Source organism: Vitis vinifera, chromosome 19, assembly GCF_030704535.1.
Source record: "Vitis vinifera cultivar Pinot Noir 40024 chromosome 19, ASM3070453v1".
NCBI lineage: Eukaryota > Viridiplantae > Streptophyta > Magnoliopsida > Vitales > Vitaceae > Vitis > Vitis vinifera.
This window is the reverse complement of record NC_081823.1, coordinates 7,744,641-7,764,069: the sequence shown is the minus strand read 5'-3', so window position 1 is coordinate 7,764,069 and position 19,429 is coordinate 7,744,641. Positions and strand designations below refer to the sequence as shown.

Sequence of the window (19,429 nt, the reverse complement as noted above, 5' to 3'; positions counted from 1 at the left end):
CTCTGCTGCCTCTTTCACCCTTTCTTTTCTTGCCCCAGTCAGGAAGGAGGCAAAAACAGGCAAACCTGTGATGTCTATATTCAAGATTGTGCTGACAACAAGCACAGCACAAGACAACAAGCACATAAATGACATTAATAAACCAGATAGTTTTCTACAAAAATGCCTTCCTTTCAGTGAGCTTTATGCAGAAATCAAATTCCCATATAATTGACAAGGGTAAAAACATAATGAAAAGTTTCATTTACATATGGCATCCACTTTCTAGACGCCCAAATATGAATATCCCACAACAAACAATTTATCGAAGACCATAAAAAAAGGTTTATGTGAAAAAAAGAATGTACACTACACTGACCATTTCCTGCAATTCTTCCCACCTCCTTGGATCCTAGGAGCAAGGAAGGGCTTTACCTGCATAACCTGGGGAGGATAGAAACTTCTGGTTTTTTGTTTTTGTTCTGTGGTTTTTGTACACTAGTTGCTTTACAACAATCACAGTAATCTAAAAACACAATGTGCTTTCTAACAGCTAGAGTTTAGACAAAGATATGTACCAACCAAAATTATACCATCACAGAGAACATTATCAAGAGCTACTGGGATAGTAAGTCCAATGGTAATGAGGCTGCAAATTATATCCACCGAGACCAGATGGCCTATCAAAATAACCAGATGGTATTGGCATCTGTGAATCCAATGCTTGAACATGTGGCCTAGCAGGGCTAAGGTTCCCAGGGAAACTCATAGGAACGCCAGCAGAACAATACAGACCAGCTGATGGGGCTGTGTACCGAGCAGTGGAAAGTGTTGGACCTGCCAACCCCTGGAGCTCAACTGATGAGCTCAAGTATGGTACAGAACGATCTGGCAAGAAACCTGCTGACTATAAATGTGACTGTTGGAAAGGATTAATAGTTGAACTGGCACCAGCAACACTTGGGACAGCTGCACCAGCTGGCTTGGTCCATGGATGCTTGCTTCCAAGTTCCTGCTGCTGCTGATGCCTGGGAACAAGGGCAGCTGCAGAGCGTTTCCTGTCTTTCATCTCTCTTTCTAGCATCTTAATACGCATTTCAAGGTGTTCCCGAGGGTATTCAGCTTCAAGTTTGTATTCTTCAAGGCAAGAAATTATTTGTTTCAATATAGTGATTTCTGCACCTGTGGCCCCATTCTGCTTGTGAAAATTAATGAGTATCCACTCAGATGACTGTTTGAGTTTGAACTCTTATCTGAAGAATCATACAAGGATATCAGAATTACCAGATATTGAAGAGATTGATTCCTGCTGTCATAAACATTCTGTGCAAGGTTCTCAAACTTCTTTACATGGGCTTTCAAGATGGGAGCGAGGGGGCACTTGTCAGTCAAGCTCAAATTCACAAAGAAATTTGTCACCAAGAATATGTTTGCCCTTGCTCATGAGTTTTTCAACAAGATATGTCACAATCAAACCAAGTATTGGAGTACTGTCAGACTTGATTCAGGGAAGACAGACAACAAAAAGTATGCATTTGATTCTATGGATGAAAAAGGTATGTAATTCCAGGACATATAATGCCTCATCAACTAGTACAATGCTTAGATCGATCTGAAAAAAGGAATGAAAAATTGACAGGTGTTGTCAACCTTGCTCTGAATGAAGTTTATGCACCATGAATGCAAACTTGTGCTTGAAGTCATAATTTGACAAAAGTGACCCACCAGTTCTCTCCCTATTCTTCTTTCATTTTCATAATATTTTGCTTCTATAAAGGCTCAATGTTCAGGATTTCAATCCCTAATGGCTACCAGGGGAGCCTCCCTGACCATAAAATATTTCTAAATCCATTTACCTTTTAGCGCTCATAAAATGTTCCTAGACCAATTTACCTTTTCGCCCTGAGACAGCGTGCAAATTAGCTTTCCTCTTTCATGTAAATTTTAAATTTCCTCAATACATCTACAAGTCCATCATGTCCATAAAAAATCCAAGTGCAGTAGAAATAGCTTATATTATCATACTGAAGCAAGAAGATGCTTCCGGCACGTAACTTTTTTGTCACAGGCACAAAATTCTTTCACCAGTTTTTGCATCCATGTGGCACTTAGAAGCCCTCTGAGCCAGCCTGCACTATTCCCACACAAGATGTACCAGAGACTAACCCATAGAAGGCACACAAGATCATAGGGCACCAACCCCAACCTGTATTTTATTACCTCACTGAATAAGAATACAAGACATGGTTTTCACCAAGACTCCCACAATCTCTTTGGTGAGTTCATGCTTACTCTAAATTCTCTGCCAAGAGGCTCTCTAGTCCTCCCTTTTTATAGAGTGGCGCCACCCACTTCTTGTTAGACTAGGAGTACACAAACCTAGTTCTACTTGGACTCTTATTCATAGGTTGTGGCACCAACCACTCCTACTTGGACTAGGGACAAGCAATCCTAGCCCTACTCAAACCACATTTCCAACAGGAATCCAAACTCCTACTCATACCCGACTTGCAATCCTGCTTTGAATCCAACTCTTCATGTTGTTGCTGCTTGCAGCTCATGTGCATGCCCAGCCCTCTCTTAGTCTGCACATCTGGGTCACATCCATGCTGAGGCAACATGCTCTTGCATCCATTGTGTTGCCATTATGGCACCATTCCCTAGCCAAGCCATCTCTTGGTGCAGCAACAAGTCATGGCATTCCGCCCATGACTCCTCATCTCTGTGCACAAGGCATTGTGCCCTTGTGCCAAGCCTTAGGCATCCCATCTAGGTTGACATCGTTGTTGCTGCATCAATATGCATCATCCAAGTCTCTCTCGGTGCTGCAACATGCCATGGCATTATGCCCATGGGTCACCAAGTCGTCTCCTTGCACAAGGCATTGTGCCCTTGTGCCACCTTGTCGTGTCAAGGGTCACTCATGGGGCCAAGGTGCTGCATGGTCCGGGCCAACACTTTTCCACTTTATCAGATCCCATTCTACCATATTAGCACAGTTATCTGTTAATATGGAGAAATTGATGACATCAGACCATGTAAGCATCTCAAAGGATTAGAATCTACCACTAGACACTATGAAGTGTCACATCACAATGGCAATATGACACCACAGTCTGCTGATTTTTTTTTCCTTAGTTCATCACATATTGGGTGGCTAGCAAAGAACCCACACACACACACACGAGCATCCACACACCCACCCACCTTATGTTCAAGACAAATCTTCCTCTCTATAATGCACATGAGCAGAGAGACACACACACACAGGCATCCACCCACCCAACCCACTATGTTCAAGACAAATCTTCCTCTCTGTAATGCACATGAGCAGAAGCCATGACAGTATCTATTGCCATGGGTTCTCAATCAAATAGAAAATAACTTATAATTTATAAAACATACAATTTGACTCCCTTTTTCCTCAAAATATTATCTTCTATGAACTGCTGGTGAAACTTTTACCACTAGACAATGTTAGCAACCTTCATTCCATAAACCATATAGCAACTATTAATGAACACATAATCAATACATGAACTAAAACATTCTTTTACCATTACCATATAAAATAATATATTACTTAAATTAGCATATAAAACACTATATATGGTACCATTACCATATAAAATAACATATTACTTAAATTGATGCAATTCATACCACAATAATAAATTATTGAATTTTCACCTTTTCTTTTACCAATTTCGAACCCATTATCATATAAGGCAGATAGACGCAATTCATAAGCCAATGGGCATTTAAATAATAAATCATTCTTATATAAAATAATAAATTACCACCTTTCTTCAAATTCCCAATCTCAATCACTAGTAACTGCAATACGAAGAGAAAAAGAGAGACTAACCACAACACAAAGAGAGAAAGAGACTAAGGAGGTGAGGAGGGTAGTCGGTGACTCGGTATACCCAATTTCGCCTCCTCTTCTACAAAGCACATCCACACCACACCAATGAGACCACAAAGACAAAGCAAAGAAAGGTGAGACCAACATGCAAAGATCGCGATGGAAGAATTTGGTTTTTTTTCCCACCAATCAAGTAACCACCACAATGACATCTTCAACACGAAAGCACTACAGTCCATCCATGATCGTTGTGAGGATGTCATCTTTTGTCTTCTTCTTCATCATGGATAAGAGTCATAGATCTTTCTAAACTTTTTTATTGATGAGAATCTCTATTTTTCATAGATTTCTCGGTTTTAGTTGTTGTTTAACGTTCTTTTGTCATGATTTAGAGGGGCGGAAATGATTTATGGGTTTAACTGGAGAAACTTTCAATAACTCGAAGGATGCAACCGAGTTTAACCTATTTTTGTCATGATTCAAAATCATAGTGCCAATCATTGATTCAAGGGGTTTTGAGGCACATTGGTCTTGGCGTCTCAACTAAGTATCAAGCCATAAGCAAATAAGATGGATTAAGATAAGAAGTTCAAAAAATTATAAAAATATTATGAAAAATATTTTTAAAAAATAAATATAATTCAATCAACTTTAAAAACTAATAAACTTAAAAACATATTAATATAATAAATGGAATGGTTTCCATATATCATTAAGAATAAATTAGCATATAAAATAATACACTACATATGATATGATTACCATATAAAACAATACATTAACCAAATTGAAGGAATTCATATCATAGCTTAACATATAAAGTAATAATCTTCAAATTCACATTTATAACACACATGAGCATTTGAAGTAATAAATAATTTTTATATAAAATAATATATTTACCCATTTTATCTTTAAATTCCCAATCCTACACCACAAATAGAGAGTACCCTATTTGGCAGAGGTAGAGAGCCTCCTTTGCAACACATGCCCACATCGCACTAGAGACACTACAAAGCCTGAGCAAAGAGAGGCAACAATAACATGCAGATATCATCATTGATGGAAGAATATGATATTTCTCACCAGTCAAGCAATCACCACAACAACATTGTCAATAGGAAAATCTCTAATCTTTTAGAGATTGCTTAATTTTGGTTACTCTTTGTTGTGATTTGAAAGGGAAAAAAATGATTTATGGGTAAATCTGGAGAATATTTGGATGTTTAATTGAGTCAACTCGGAATTTCAATGGAGTTAACCGAATTTAATTGATTTTTGGCCGAGTTTGTGATTAAGATGGTATCAAGTATCGGACTCGACACCAAAAGGGTCAAGGCAAATACGACTTAGTTGAGTCGTACGGCTAACAATTTGAACCTTGATTCTTGACCAAGTTTGAATTGAAGATTATCGAATATTAGACTAGCCCAACCTAAGCCTACCCCAACCTCATTTCTCTAAGCTCAGGTTGAGTTCAAATTGGTCAGGTTAGACTCGAGTTGATCAAGTTGATGAAATTACATGATTCAAAATTCATTCATAATATTCTTTAAAAAAACATTTTTCTATATATTTATATCAAAATTTAAATAATAAATAGGAAAAAAATTTCAAAAAATAAATTTATATATCTTTCTAAAAAAAATCAAAAGAATATGATATAATATAATTTGATACTCTTTCTTAAAATTCTAAAAAAATTAAATATTATTATATATGATAATATACATTATAAATATTATAAAAAATATTAAATCGGGTTTGGATTAAGTTCAACTTGTTCGAACCTAACCCCAAACCCAATTCAAATTGAGCTTAGGTTAAAAAAACATAACCGAAACTCAATCCAAGTATTGAAAATGATTGACCAAACTCACTCAAATGTTGGGTTTGGATTGGGTCAAGTTGTGTCAACCCAACCAAGTTGCACCTCTAGCATCAACCACTAAGAGGGTATCACAAAAACAATGAAATTGTCCTAGGCTACATAAATCATTGAACTTGGTAAAAGATAATATCATGTAATTTCATCAATATAAGCATTTGCACAAGTGACAATTTTTTTCATGCAAAACTAAATTGCATTGAATCAGCAACAAAGAGCTGTTCTATAAACACTAAAATTAGCCCACGAGCTACATATATCGCAATCAACAAAAAGCATCCTACAAGCAATGAACATTTCCATATTAAAAAAAATTAAAAGAAAACTTCCAAACTTACAAACTTCCTCAAATACACACCTGGAACTTTATCCACGCAATTAAGCCTGCAACACAAAGTAAATCCTTGTTGCCGATTCTGCACAACAACATTGGCCAAAAATTCAACATACTCGCTGCTATCAAAATCTGAACCCATTCCATAAGCTGCCAGGAGATACAAAAACCCTAGAAAGCCATTACTTGTCACAGCTCCACGATTTATCTTCCCCTTCCACTCCTGAGCCAAGTACTTCGCTCTCTGCATCACATCCGCCTTAATCTCAGGCAAAACTGCCGTCAATTGCTCCAACAAAAGCAAACGAGTTTGCATCAAAGAACCCAGTTTGTTACCCTCGTTATCAACCTCGTTTGGCGGGAAAAATTCTTGCAAAGCATCCAGAACCAGCTTGGCCGGGACCGGGGCGACCCGGAAAGCATCGGGCAATTCGGATGCTATTTCTTGGCGGTCCTTACTGTGGTCGATGATGTAGCGTGTGAGGCCATTGGCATCCATGTTGGAGCATAGGAGTTTCAACCGGGGGTGAGATGGAGGGACATACTTTTGGAGGATTTCGGGAACGACGTCGTTTTGGCATTGGATGAGGTCGAATTGGCGGGTGAGAGAGGATTGGATGGAGGAGAAGTGAGAATCAATGTCGGACCAGGTAAGAGTGAAGGAGGAGGGAGAGGAGGAGTGGGCTTGGAGGTCTTCGAAGGCTATGCGAAGTTCTTCCTTCTTCTCGTCGATGAGTGTGAGCCCTAATGCGATTGTCTTCACTGTCGCCATTAAAGAACAAAGAAACCAGAACAAAAAACCTAGGAGAGAAAGAAAGACGGCAGAAGTTACAAAAGGTAGAAAAACGACGCCGTATTAGACAGGGTAAAACGATGTCGTTTGCCGAAAATATGCAGTCTGCAGAGAGAAGTACGGTTAAAAACTTGTATAATTGTGTCCACCGTGAAGTGAAAGACGCCATAACGATGTCGTTTTGAGATGTGTACCTGACTCTGGGCCCGGGATTGTGAGGAGGCTTTGTTGAATGGGCCAAGCACATCCCATTAGCATTAGACATCTGATATGTATATGAGACCTCCATGGTGGATGGGTTGGGCTGGAAAATGATGTGGCCCAGAATAGGATAATTAACACACCCAAAAAATCGACCATGCCACAGGAAATATTTTCAGGATTGACCCAAAAATATCTATGCCATTAGCAAAATGATTTATTTAAGAAAAAAAGTGTCACTATACAAGTATACAGACATCCACACATCTAACCTACCATCTAATTTCTGTAAAAGAAATGAAGGACAAAAAACATAAAGAGTACCACCAAGAACTACTGATGAAAGTAAGCTGGAGGGTAGAGAGACTGCAAACCGTATCCACCATGAGCAAATGGCATCGGCAGCTGTGGTTCCATTGGGTGTAAATGGGGCATAGGAGGGCCAAGGTTCCCCGGGAAGCCCATGGGGACTCCTGCAAAGCCATACAGCCCAGCTGATGGGTTCATGAATGGAACAGGACCATCTGGCACCAAACCCGGTGCCTGCAAATGAGGTTGTTGGAATGGAGCAGCTGTTGAACTGGTACCTGCTGCACCGCTTGGGACTGAGGGACTTGCTGTTGCCGTTGTCTGAGCCTGCTTGCTTTTTTGCTTCTTCTGCTGCTTAGGCCTGGGAGCAGGGGCAAGTGCAGGGCGCTTTTTGGCAGCCGTCCTGGCGGCCATTTGGCTCTCGAGCTTCTGAATGCGCTCTTCAAGGGGGGCCCCAGGGTATTCATTGTTGAGATCGTAGTCTTTAATGTACTTAGTCACTAGTTTCAATGCACTGATTTCTTTGCTTGTGGCTTCATTCTGCTTGAGAAAATTAATGAGCATGCACAGGCATTGAGTTTGAACTGTTATCCTAAAAATAATGTGAGGAGATCAGAATTACCACTGACTGAAGAGAATGCTTTCCATCTTTGCGAACTTTTCTAGCAACATCCCTGGACGACTCCACAATGTCTTTCAAGATGGCGATTAACGGAAACTTGTGAGTCAGCTTAAATTCTAAAACAAATTTAACTGCCAGATTTGGCTTGCCACTGCCAATGAGATTTTGAATAAGATCTGCAGTAATTAAAATATGCATATTCATTAGATTCCACTTGAAAGAAGACAAAGAAGACAACCAAAAGATAATTATTGGAAGCATAGAGCAAAAGGTAAGCACTTCTTTGGACAAAAATGCAGTCATCAATGACTAATGCTTGGATGATCTGACAAAAAGCATGAGAATGGTCAGCTGTTGTCAACTTTGCTCTGAATGTTCATGCATCACAAACGCAAACTTGGGTCCCTATAGCAACCATGTGTTTGTAATACAACAAAAGCGGTTTCCCTATTCTATCCAATATTTTATCTCATCCCTATTATATTTCGCTTCTTTTAAGGCTAAGCAGTTCAGGATTTCAATCCCTAATCACGAGTAGCAGAGGAACCTCCATAACCCTAAATATTTCTACATCAGTTCACCAGTTTGCTCTGTCATATTAGGAGTAAATTAGCTTCACTGTTTCATAATCAACTTTGAATTTCTTTAGTACATGTAGCATTCCATCATATTCATAAAGACTCCAACTACAGTTGAAAACTTAGATTATTACAATACAACAAGATAAAGTGACAAGATGCTTCTTTTCACCCATTTCCTGATGTAATTTTTTTTTTATCTTATCTTTCCCTTCTTACTATTATACCGAAGTCATCAGTTGCATAATAATCACATTGGGGGTCGTGTAAGCATTACAAAGAATCAAAACCCACCTAGGAAAATAAATAAATAAATAAAATATGAAAAACAGAAAAACAGAAGCACAGAAAAGGAAGCAACGAACGAAAGTGATGGGGGAAAAAATGGAGAAAGAAAGCAAAGGAAGTGAAGGCAAATTCGGTGCATGCACATGTTCGTGTGAAGAGAGACAGATAGGCAGACAGACAGACAGGATGCTGCTAGAAAAACAGAAATTCCCACTTTCATCAGCTTCACTAACCCTTATCATCCTGATGTCATCATTTTCAACTTCTTCAATCCATTCCCAAAAGATCATAAGTTTGTTCTGATATGCAAATTTATATAGCCTAGGGATTTTCTAGGATCTAAGCCCTCAATGGGAACCTTTTTTTTCATAAATGGATCCTATATCAACTAGTTCAACACGAAATCATTTCAAAATAGTAAAGCAAAGGGGTTAGGGCAATAAACTCACAAAATGCGTTATGCATAAAATTGTTAACTAGTAAGAAAATGATTATGAGATCACAAATGAGCATTAAATGAGCACTTGACAGTCCATATAATAATCCATAATTCTAAACTCAATGGAGGAAAACACTACAACATAACTGTCCTTTCTCAGCAAAGCTTTATTTAATCAGTAATCATAGGGGTTATTCTAAAGTTTAAAATTGAATTAAAGAGATGGGGAACAACATTGGAAATATCCTTTGAACTACAAGAGAAGCGCAAAGGCTTGTTCCAATGGCCAAACCTTAATTTGAGACAGTATGGATGATTAAAGTTCATCTTGGGGCTTGCCATGGTTTGTTAAATTTCTATTTTGGTTGGTAGTTGACTTTTTATCAAAGTTTCTACCTTTTTTAGTCTAAGAAAATAGAAAATTTTCTATTTCTTTTAGGTCTAAATAATACTCCTTTTCCATCTCTTTTCCTACTTTTGCAAAGAAAGAGAAAGAATTAGGAAAATTGTCTTATTAAGGGTCATAAGAGACTACTGTATATTGCATAAAAGATAGAAATGTTTTGATTCTCTGGCTCAATCTTTGAGCCTTACCAGAATTCAAGAACAAAAGTTAGCTGTAAAATGCCTTAAGAACCTTGACCAAAAAGGTATAGCATACCATGCTACCTCAATCTTTTGAAACCCCTCAAAAAGGACAAAGGTGATAAAACATTATGCTGATGATAGGAACTTTATATGGATATTGATTCCATAATTAAAATGTCAAATATCGCCAATATTTTGGATATTGGAAGGCTCCAACATGACAACTAAAGTAGACATCTTGCCCATCCAATTTTTTTCATTTTTCCCTAATTTTTCGCCTATTTATCAGCGATATACCAACATTACACCGATTTTTCAGTGTTATCGACGATTTTTCTGGTGCCATGTCAGCACCTTTTTCAACTTGGGATTAATCCGTCATGAGCTATGGTAGCATAGGGGCCACCATCTTTTAAATAGAGCTTTTTTGGTTTTCACATTATTGATGTGGGATAGCTTTTTATTTAAACTCTAAAAAAAATTCACTTAACCAAGCACAAAAGCAAGGCTCCAACCAAGGTCCTCAAATTTGTCATATATGTCATGTGCCATTAAATTGCAGCCTCATTTCTGAGTATGTGATCTTTGAACCTTTTTAAATACCCAAGCTGATCCTTTCTGTGCAATGCAACTAAGCACAACCATAAAGCCATACAAAATTTTGAACATCTTAGATTGTAGAGAGACAAAAAAGGATTTTAGTAACACTTCAAGCTTAAATCCCATTCTTAACATAAATATATATATTAGAGAGGAAAACTCTAATTTTTCTTATATCACATAACACAGTAGAAAAAGCTAGAATATATAAAAGAAGCATGACAATAGACCTGTCATTGAATCCCTACAATTCTAGTAACAAACAATCCCTTAAAATAAGAGATATAAGCAAAATTAAAATAGAGTTTGCAGATACAATCATCCTTATCTCTTTATTTAAAATAGGAAATAAAATCAGAATCTAATCCTAAAAGACTAGGAAACTAATTCCTAAAAGTTAGGAATTAAATTGGAAACTCAAACTCCCTTCAAGTTGGGGAATAGATGTCAATCATTCCCACCTTGGAAGTCAATTCTTCAAACTTTATTCTTGAAAGGGTTTTCATTAGAACATCAGTTACTTGAAGATGTGTAGAAGTATGAACCAAGTTTAGTACCCCTTCAAATTTTTCTTTGATGAAATAACAATCCAACTCCACATGCTTAGTGCTATCATGATGAACAAGATTTTTAGCAATACTGATTGTAGCCAAATTGTCACAGAACACCTTCATTAGCTTCTTTTGTTGAAATTTATAATTTATCAAGCAATCTTTTCAATCATATACTTCAGTTAAAGCCGTATACTGTACCTCGACAATACTCCTTGTAACAAAAAATTGCTTCTTGCCATGCCAAGCCACCAAGTTTTCCCATACATAGGTGCAATAGCCCAGTTGACCTTCCGTCTATAATTGATCCAACCTAATCAGCATTTGAGTAGACTTCAACTTCCTCACTTGTTCCTTTTCGAAAAAATATTCTTTTTCCAAGAGCCATTTCTAAGTATCAACCGATCCTATAAACTACTTCAAGATGTTCTTCAGTGGGCTTATTGGGTTCGTTCATGAATTGACTTACAACACTAACTGGAAACACATGCTAGGCCTTGTGTGAGAGAGATAAATGAGCTTTCCAACAAGTTGTTGATATCTTCCTATGCCAACTAGAAGACTATCTTCTTTTAAACCAATCTTATAATTTGATTCCATCGAAGTGTCTATAGGTTTGCATCCTAACATTCCAGTTTCTTTCAGTACATCCAAGATGTACTTACGTTGAGAAACCACAATGCTTTTTTTTTTTTAATAAGAAACCTCCATGCCTAGAAAGTATCTTAAAGTTCCTAGGTCTTTGATTTCAAATTCTCTAGCAAAAGCTTCCTTTGAGCACTCCATTTCTTTAGTACAATCCCAATCACAATGATATCGTTAATATAAACAATGAGAATAGCAATCTTCCCATTTAGAGAGAATTTGGTAAATAAGGTATGATCAGCTTATCCCTAAGAGTACTCATGCTCCTTGACTGCTTTTGTGAATCTGTCAAACCACGCTTTATGCGATTGCTTAAGACCATACAGAGACTTCCAAAACTTGCACACTTTGTTAACATTGCTTCTTGTCTTAAAACCGGGTGAAATTTTCATGTACATTTCCTTTTCCAAGTCATCATTGAGGAAAGCATTTTTAACATCTAATTGATGAAGGGACCAATCTAGGTTAGCTTCAAAGTATAACAAAACCTGAATTGTATCGAGCTTAGCAACAAGAGCAAAAGTCGCTTGGTAGTCTATGTCATATGAATGATTGTAGATAGAATGTTGGGTACATGCTTTCACACCTTTCCTTAACGCAATAAGAACATCAAGATCATCATTAGCAGTACTATCAATCTAAATTTCATGAAAAGTGTTACCTAGACTATTTGGACTCAAATTGGATTCATGTTTTTGCTCAGGAGGTGTGTGATCCTCTATTTCCCTTAAGGTCTTTTCCTCCTTGAATAAACACAGAGCTTGTTATCAATTTCAAGTTGAGTATGGATGGGAGTGACTGAATCCTGGCTGTTAGGCAAAGACAAAACTAATTTAGTGATATGATGATGTTAGGCTTAGTTTCTAGTGGAATTGAGGTAATGAAGGTGGGCTCGGTCTTGGTTTCTAATGGAATGGAAGTATTAAGCCAAAAATTACTTTCTTGTACAGTTGAGTTCTTCCCCTGAATATAAGTTTTTGGTCCATATGATTGGTTTTCAAAAAGGTTGCATCTATGAAAGCATGGTTGTTAACTCGTAAAATGCATCGTGTATCATTTTTTTACTTTTCTGTATTGTGTATCATAAGTTTTTTATATAGTGAAAAATAAATAGAAAAATATGTATGTGTATATATTTATTGAAAGTATAAAGTATAAAGTAATATATAACCAATTTTATGGAAGATAGGAAGATCTAAAAAGTTAAACTATATCATATCATATGAAAACATTAAATGTTAAAGTTTTGACAAATTTTGATTAACAAAATATGACTTTAATAGATAGATTCATCATATAATCCATAAAAATAAACGTATTCAATTTTTAGCTATTATTTTTAGTTCCAAATTTAAACATATATATATATATAAGAAAAACTAATATTTTAAGTAAAAAAATTCATTCACTAATCGCCATCATTTTCATTGTAAACATTCAAACCATTCAAATGAAAATTTTTCAATATTCATTATAAAAATAAACTTACTTGACTTCCAATATAGTATTTGACAACAAGAATGTAGTTTTTCATGTAAGATTATTTACCTATTTCTCCTCTTTACAATCAATTTTTAATATTTTATTATATATTTTAAACAATTAATATAATATTCTTTTAACAAAAAAAAAATAATATGATTTAAAAAATAAATTAATTAATTTGATTTTTTAAAAAAAATTATAGAAAATAGTTGAAGATGTATGTATCATCGTATCGTAATATCACGTACCGTATCGTATGTTGTATATGTACTAAAGTAATATATAGATTGTGATATGTATCAATTTCCATAAAAAAATGTATTATATCATGTATTATAAGTTTTTAACAACTATGCATGGAAGTGTAGAATTTTCTAGTGATAGGGGAGTAGCATTTGTAACCTTTTTTAGTAGAAGACTAGCTAAGAAAGAGACATTTGATAGTGCTTGTGGACTCAGGTGGAGAAAGGGATGATGTTTGTTGGTTGATCACTATTTGAAGTAGCTCCATTTGCTCTTTACTAAACAAAGTAGCCTCAGGTGTAGACTTCTCCTCTTCAATGAACGTGAAGCCACGACTTTTAGCAGAACCTCTCAGTTTTCAGTCAACTAGCTTGTTATGCAACTTCTAGCAAATGTCCTTCATGTGTTCGGGTTTTCTACAATTGTCACACCATGGTCTTCCTCCCTTCCTTGGCGAGATTGTGGTGAGTAGGATTGGTTCCACAAGTTGCTAGGACAAATCCTTCACTCAGGTTTAATGGAACTTGGTTTCCCATCATAATCTTCTTTCTACTTTCCTCTTTGGGAAACTCGAAAAAAACTTCTCCAGTTGGAGGAAAAGGCTTAATTCCAAGGATTCTTCCTCTTACTTCTTCCAAATTTTTGTGAAGCACAAACAAGAATTTAAAAATTCTTTCTTTCTCAACAATCTTTTTATACTTGAGACAACATTTTGAACAGCCAAATTTAGCATTATCAAAGAGATCTATTTGCTTCCTGTGAGTGTTTAGCTGGGTTGGCAATTCCAAACACAATTCCTAAGTGTTTCCTAACTCGATTTTTCCAATTCTTCTTTGGACTACTTGCCTAATGAGGATCAAGTTGTTGAATTTGTCAAGAGACTAAGGTATGTAGCTGAGGTTGGAGTTGGATGGAATTGAATCAATCATATTATTTAAATGTTATTTTACTTAAAATATTTTTTAAGGAGTTAGGAAGGTTTGGAAGCAATTTTTTTACTAAGTGTTCAAAATGTTATGTTCTAGGATCGATCCAGCTTACACTTTTTTATGAAATCTCATCCATTGGATCAAGGGTTTCCTTTATTTAAAAACCCAAGACTTGCTTCCTGTGATGGAGAGAAAAACACAGCAACAGCCATCCCCTTTGGTTCTCTTCTCCTTTCCTATTTTGGGGTGTTTGGTTGCCAAGAAAATCCAACTTTTCTATTGTTTTCCAAACTGTTTTCAATGGATTTTCTTGAGAAAAAGATGGGTTCATACTTCATTCATTCATCTCTCAATTTCTAGTCTATTTGGGTTTGGGTAAAAACCTATTTTCTTCTTGTGTGGATTCAAGAAGAGGTCGAGATCGAACTTGGTGTGAACTCTAAGTGTGCTTCGGAAGAAAAAGGTGAGAAACTGAAAGTGAAAGATACTAATCAAATGGTCCAAGAAGGATTGGTTGGCATGAGCTAAGTAAAACCTTATATTAAGTTTTTGTTCTTCATAATGGATGTTTTCGATCAGTTGTAGGCCCATGATTTTTTATCTCTTTGAAGGTTTTCCACATTAAAATTTGGTATCATTGTCTCTTTCTCTCATTCTACTCTTTGATTTATTTTCAATTTTTGATATCATGGGTTACTTAGGCATATATGTTGAATGGAAGAAAAATGAGTTGAAATAGGTGTGATTATCCATTGGATATCTTGAATAATTTTTATGTTCGTTTTGGTTAATGATATCTTGTAGTAATTGGAAATGAGTTAAGGAGAGAATTGTTCTTATGAATTAATTTTGAGGAGTGTTGAAGCATTTGCATGTGAATTGCATTTATAAATTGTTGGGAAGGTGTTATTGCATTCATACTTGCTTGTGAATTTTATGCTTTGTTGAAAAGTTGTTGGAAGAGAAGTTTGTTGACATTGAGGAATTCTAAGGTTAGGTAATTTTGTTAAGAGATTTTTTAAAATTGTTCAACAACACCTATTCACCAACCCCCCCTCCTAGGTGTAGTCCATCATTAAGATTCACCTTTCACTTCAGATATCTATTTAGAGTATTGAGTAAGTTTTCTTTAACGGAGATCGTTTAGGATACCTTTTTACCTCAAATAATCCAAATGCGTTATCATTATCCGAGTAGGTTTCCTTTCCAGCATCCCAAATTCTCTTGGTCATCTTGTAGTACATAAAGTCTTCTCTGATTTTTTTGGTCATGGAATTGATTAACCATGACATCACCATGCTATTTTTAGATTTCCAGTCCTTGTACTTCGGATCTCTATTGATGGAGTGACGGTAGCCTTGACGAGAAAATCATCTTTTCCTTTCCCACAAATGAAATCTCCATTAAAGGAAATAATTTTCACTCAACTTATGCCTAGTAATCGGCAAAACCAAACTTTCTAATCTACCACTCCTAGTTAGAGGACATGTTCAAAGTGGAGGTTGAGTCCAGAGTGGTCATTCCGTATTTCACCATTTGGATAGTGATAGGTACAGATATGGCTCTAATACCATATTGAGATTTAGAGAGGAAAACCCTAATTTTTCTTATATCACATAAACAAAAGAAAAGGCTAGAATATACAGGAGAACCATGACAATAGACATGTAATTGAATGCCCACAATTCTAGTAACAAACAATCTCTTAAAATAAGGGATATATACAAAATTAAATAGAGATTTCGAATATAACCATCCTTTCTCTTTATTTAAAATAGTAAATAAAATCAAAATCTAATCCCAAAAGACTAGGAAACTAATTGCTAAAAGTTAGGAATTAAATTGGAAATTTATACACACACTCTCACATATACTCTTAAAATCTTGATCTTTGAATAAGTACCTTATACTGCATTTGATATAATTAAATTGGGAGACCTATGGCCATATCCATCATCCCATAGTTGAACCTTGCAAGACTATATTCCCTTAAACTCTAAGTCTACCTTATATATGTGTGTGTGTGTAGGTAGGCTTCTGCACACCCATGTGTGTGCATGTGTGTGCCCACATGTACATTTGCATGTGAAAAACTAACCTGATGGTCGAGACTTTGAAAAAAAAAACTCTCGAGCTTTTTCACATATTCCTTAACCTTCAACTTGACAAATTTTTATTATTTTAAAGCACACATTTATCCAACGCATAACCAAGAGTATCAACTTAAAAATAATAATTTTTAATATTTGCTTTTTATGCATTTATTTTAAATTAATAAATGAATTGCATGCATAAGATATGTGTCTTACAACTATATTTACTAAGCTTCTATGGAAGATATTCTCATCTTACCACCTATGCCCTTTTATTGTTGTAATCAATTTGAATTAATACAATATCTAAATGTATACTAAAATTGTAGTTTTTAGATGTAATTTTTGAATTTATACTCTAGCTGTAATTTTTAAATTTCCTAGAGATGGTTTCTTTCTTTTTCAAAATGCAGTTTCAATTTGACTAATAAAAATAAAATAAAATAACTACATGACTCTTAGGGGGCATCAAAGAGAATATTTCCGAAAACTCTCAATAGCAATAAATGTCAAACCTTTGTTGTAAACAAAATCCTATTTTAATAAATCAATGATATTTGTTAATCAATTTTTAGTCAAGCCTTTAGAAATGATAGCAAGGTGGTATTCTAATCCATAGCCTTCCCTCACTAGTCTAGAGCACCAGCCCCCCTCTTCCTGCCCAAACTACCCAACTATCACCAGTTTCTAGAGGGAATCCCATTCAATCACAAATTTCCAGAACCACTAACTGAGAAGAGCATTGTTTAGAGCAGGCATGTTTCTAATACCCAGACACCTTGAATAATTCATTGTTGATGTGACGTCCTCCATATTTTTTGAACTTCTGATATTTCTCACTGACTCAACTTAGATGGGTAGCCTCTACAGAGATACAACATCACAACAAATATCATATTTTTGAATTCTAAATCACTAAATCTTCTTTCAACTCCTGAGTTTAAATTAATTAATGCTGCACTCCTGTCTTGAAGATAACTATTTTTGTTTTCAGTGACCCTCTGAATTTCATATATATAACTCTTTTCACTTCATCCTGTTTTGCTGCAGTTTAACTCTTCAATAAGTTTTTCAGCTCATATTTTTCACACCCATTTCAAAGTTCAACTTCCTTTTATAGTTAAAACCATTACAAACTATCTGATTTAAACAAACAAAGGCCAAACAACACAAGCAAACTCATCATGAATGATAACATCAAAAGATAACATTCCCCAACATGGGAAAAGGAAATTTACAAAACCCATGACAATGTAATCCATGAAAAATAAACCTCACCTGCTGAAACCCACTATCTAGAACCAACAACGAATAGATGCTATATATTGCCATGAAGCCATCAACATAAAAAATAAAACAAAACACATTTGACGGATCTAAGACTGCATTTAGTCAAACACTCAAAACATGATGGCTGAAACGATCAAGCATCCAAATTAGAAGTCATAGCAGTATCCATTGCATTATGTTGTTAGCTAGCTACATAACTCCTTATGCAGATGATTGAAGCCCACTTTGTCATAGGATATCATCTTTTACAAATCACTAGTGAAGATTTTTTCACTTCTATGCACAATAGAATAAACTTCATTGTATTAAACCAACAACAATGAACAAAAACATAATACAGTGAGGAAACTAAAATAGATTTATCAGTATACAAACATGCATTTGGAACAATAAAATAATCAACCAGACTGCAAATAATATTGTTGAATCGGGTGTCATATAATCAATGCAACAACAAAAAGCAACACATAAGCAAGAAGCATTTCCATATAAAATTGTGAACCTTCTGAGAAGCATACCGGGAACTTTATCCACCAAATTGAGCCCGCGGCACAAGCCAAAGACTTCCCGATACCGAACAACATCGATCAAAAGCTCAAGAAGCTCAGTACTATCGTAATCCGAGCCCAACCCATACGCCGCAAGAAGATGCAGAAACCCCATAGGCTTTAGCGTGTTGTCTCCAACTTTCACTTTCCCCTTCCACTCCTGCGCCAAACTCTTCGCTCTCTGCCTCACATCCTCACCAATTTCCGGAGAAAACAGCATCAACTGCTCCAACATGAACACGCAGCTCCGCCTCATAGTGTGCAGCTCACTGGATCCATCTTCGTTTGCATTTGACGGGAAAAACCCTGTCAAAGCGTCCAGAACCATCTTTGCCGGGTCCCGTGCTACCTGGAAGGCGTCGAGGAGTTCGGAGCGGAGGGTCTCACGGTCGTTGGGGTGGTCCATAATGTAGCGGCGGAGGGCTTCGGCGTCCATGGCGGAGCAGAGGAGTCTCAGCTGAGGGTGAGATGGATTGGCGTTGTTCTGTGGGGGTCGAGAGACGGCGCTGTTTTGTGTGGGTCGAGAGATGGCACTCTCTTGTGGGGGTAAAGAGACGGCATTGTTTTGTGGGGGTAGAGAAACGGCGTTGTTTTGTGGGGGTAGAGAGACGGCGTTGCTTTGTGCGGGTAGAGAGACAGCGTTGTTTGTGGGAAGAGTGTCGTTTTGAGGAACGCTGTCGGTACGGGACTCAAGGATTTCGAATTGGCGGGAGAGAGATGATTGGATGGAGGAGAAGTGAGCGTCAATGGCGGACCAGGTGAGGGTGAAGGAGGAGAGAGAGGAGGAGTGAGCTTCGAGGTCTTCAAAGGCTTTACGTAGGCTCTCCTTTTTGGCATCGATCAGTTTCAGAGCAGCTGAAATCGTCTTTAGTTCCGCCATTGAAGAACGGAGAAAGCAAACCCTAGTTGCAGAGCCAAACCTAGGAGAAAGTTGTGAAGAGTGAGAAATCGTGAAACGACGACGTTTCGAACTGAAAAAACGGTGTCGCTTTGGCAATTGTGTTACTGCACCATTAAATTTCTCCTTCTTTTTTTTCCCCTTTTTTCCCTTTCTTTCGGGCTTTTCTGTTTTAAGAGTGGGCTTATCATGGGCCAGAGGCCGTAGGAGGCCTAATATGACTTTTGGGCCTCCCAGTAAGATGGGTGAAAAAGCACATA

The 19,429-nt window shown here is 36.6% G+C and overlaps 2 protein-coding genes across 3 annotated transcripts; both read right to left on the bottom strand.

Annotated features, from left to right (window-relative positions):
- Positions 1-222: 222 nt before the first annotated feature.
- On the bottom strand, positions 223-7,222 carry LOC104877608 (truncated FRIGIDA-like protein 1). The gene is made up of 4 exons (XM_010646219.3): positions 7,057-7,222; positions 6,094-6,870; positions 1,264-1,334; positions 223-1,174 (listed from the first exon to the last, which is right to left on the bottom strand). Exons 1-4 carry the CDS (start codon positions 7,220-7,222, stop codon positions 887-889), a joined length of 1,302 nt encoding a protein of 433 aa, XP_010644521.2. The 3' UTR covers positions 223-886.
- Positions 7,223-7,244: 22 nt separating this feature from the next.
- Positions 7,245-19,294, bottom strand: LOC100262244 (truncated FRIGIDA-like protein 1). Of its 2 annotated transcripts, none has more exons than XM_019217241.2 (3): positions 18,242-19,294; positions 7,998-8,170; positions 7,245-7,915 (listed from the first exon to the last, which is right to left on the bottom strand). In XM_019217241.2, exons 1-3 carry the CDS (start codon positions 19,149-19,151, stop codon positions 7,397-7,399), a joined length of 1,602 nt encoding a protein of 533 aa, XP_019072786.1. In that variant the 5' UTR covers positions 19,152-19,294; the 3' UTR covers positions 7,245-7,396. The 2 variants fall into 2 exon arrangements, with proteins under 2 accessions (XP_019072786.1, XP_010644522.1); XM_010646220.3 differs by having other exon boundaries at positions 7,245-7,912; positions 7,995-8,170; positions 18,242-19,292.
- Between the last annotated feature and the right edge of the window lie 135 nt (positions 19,295-19,429).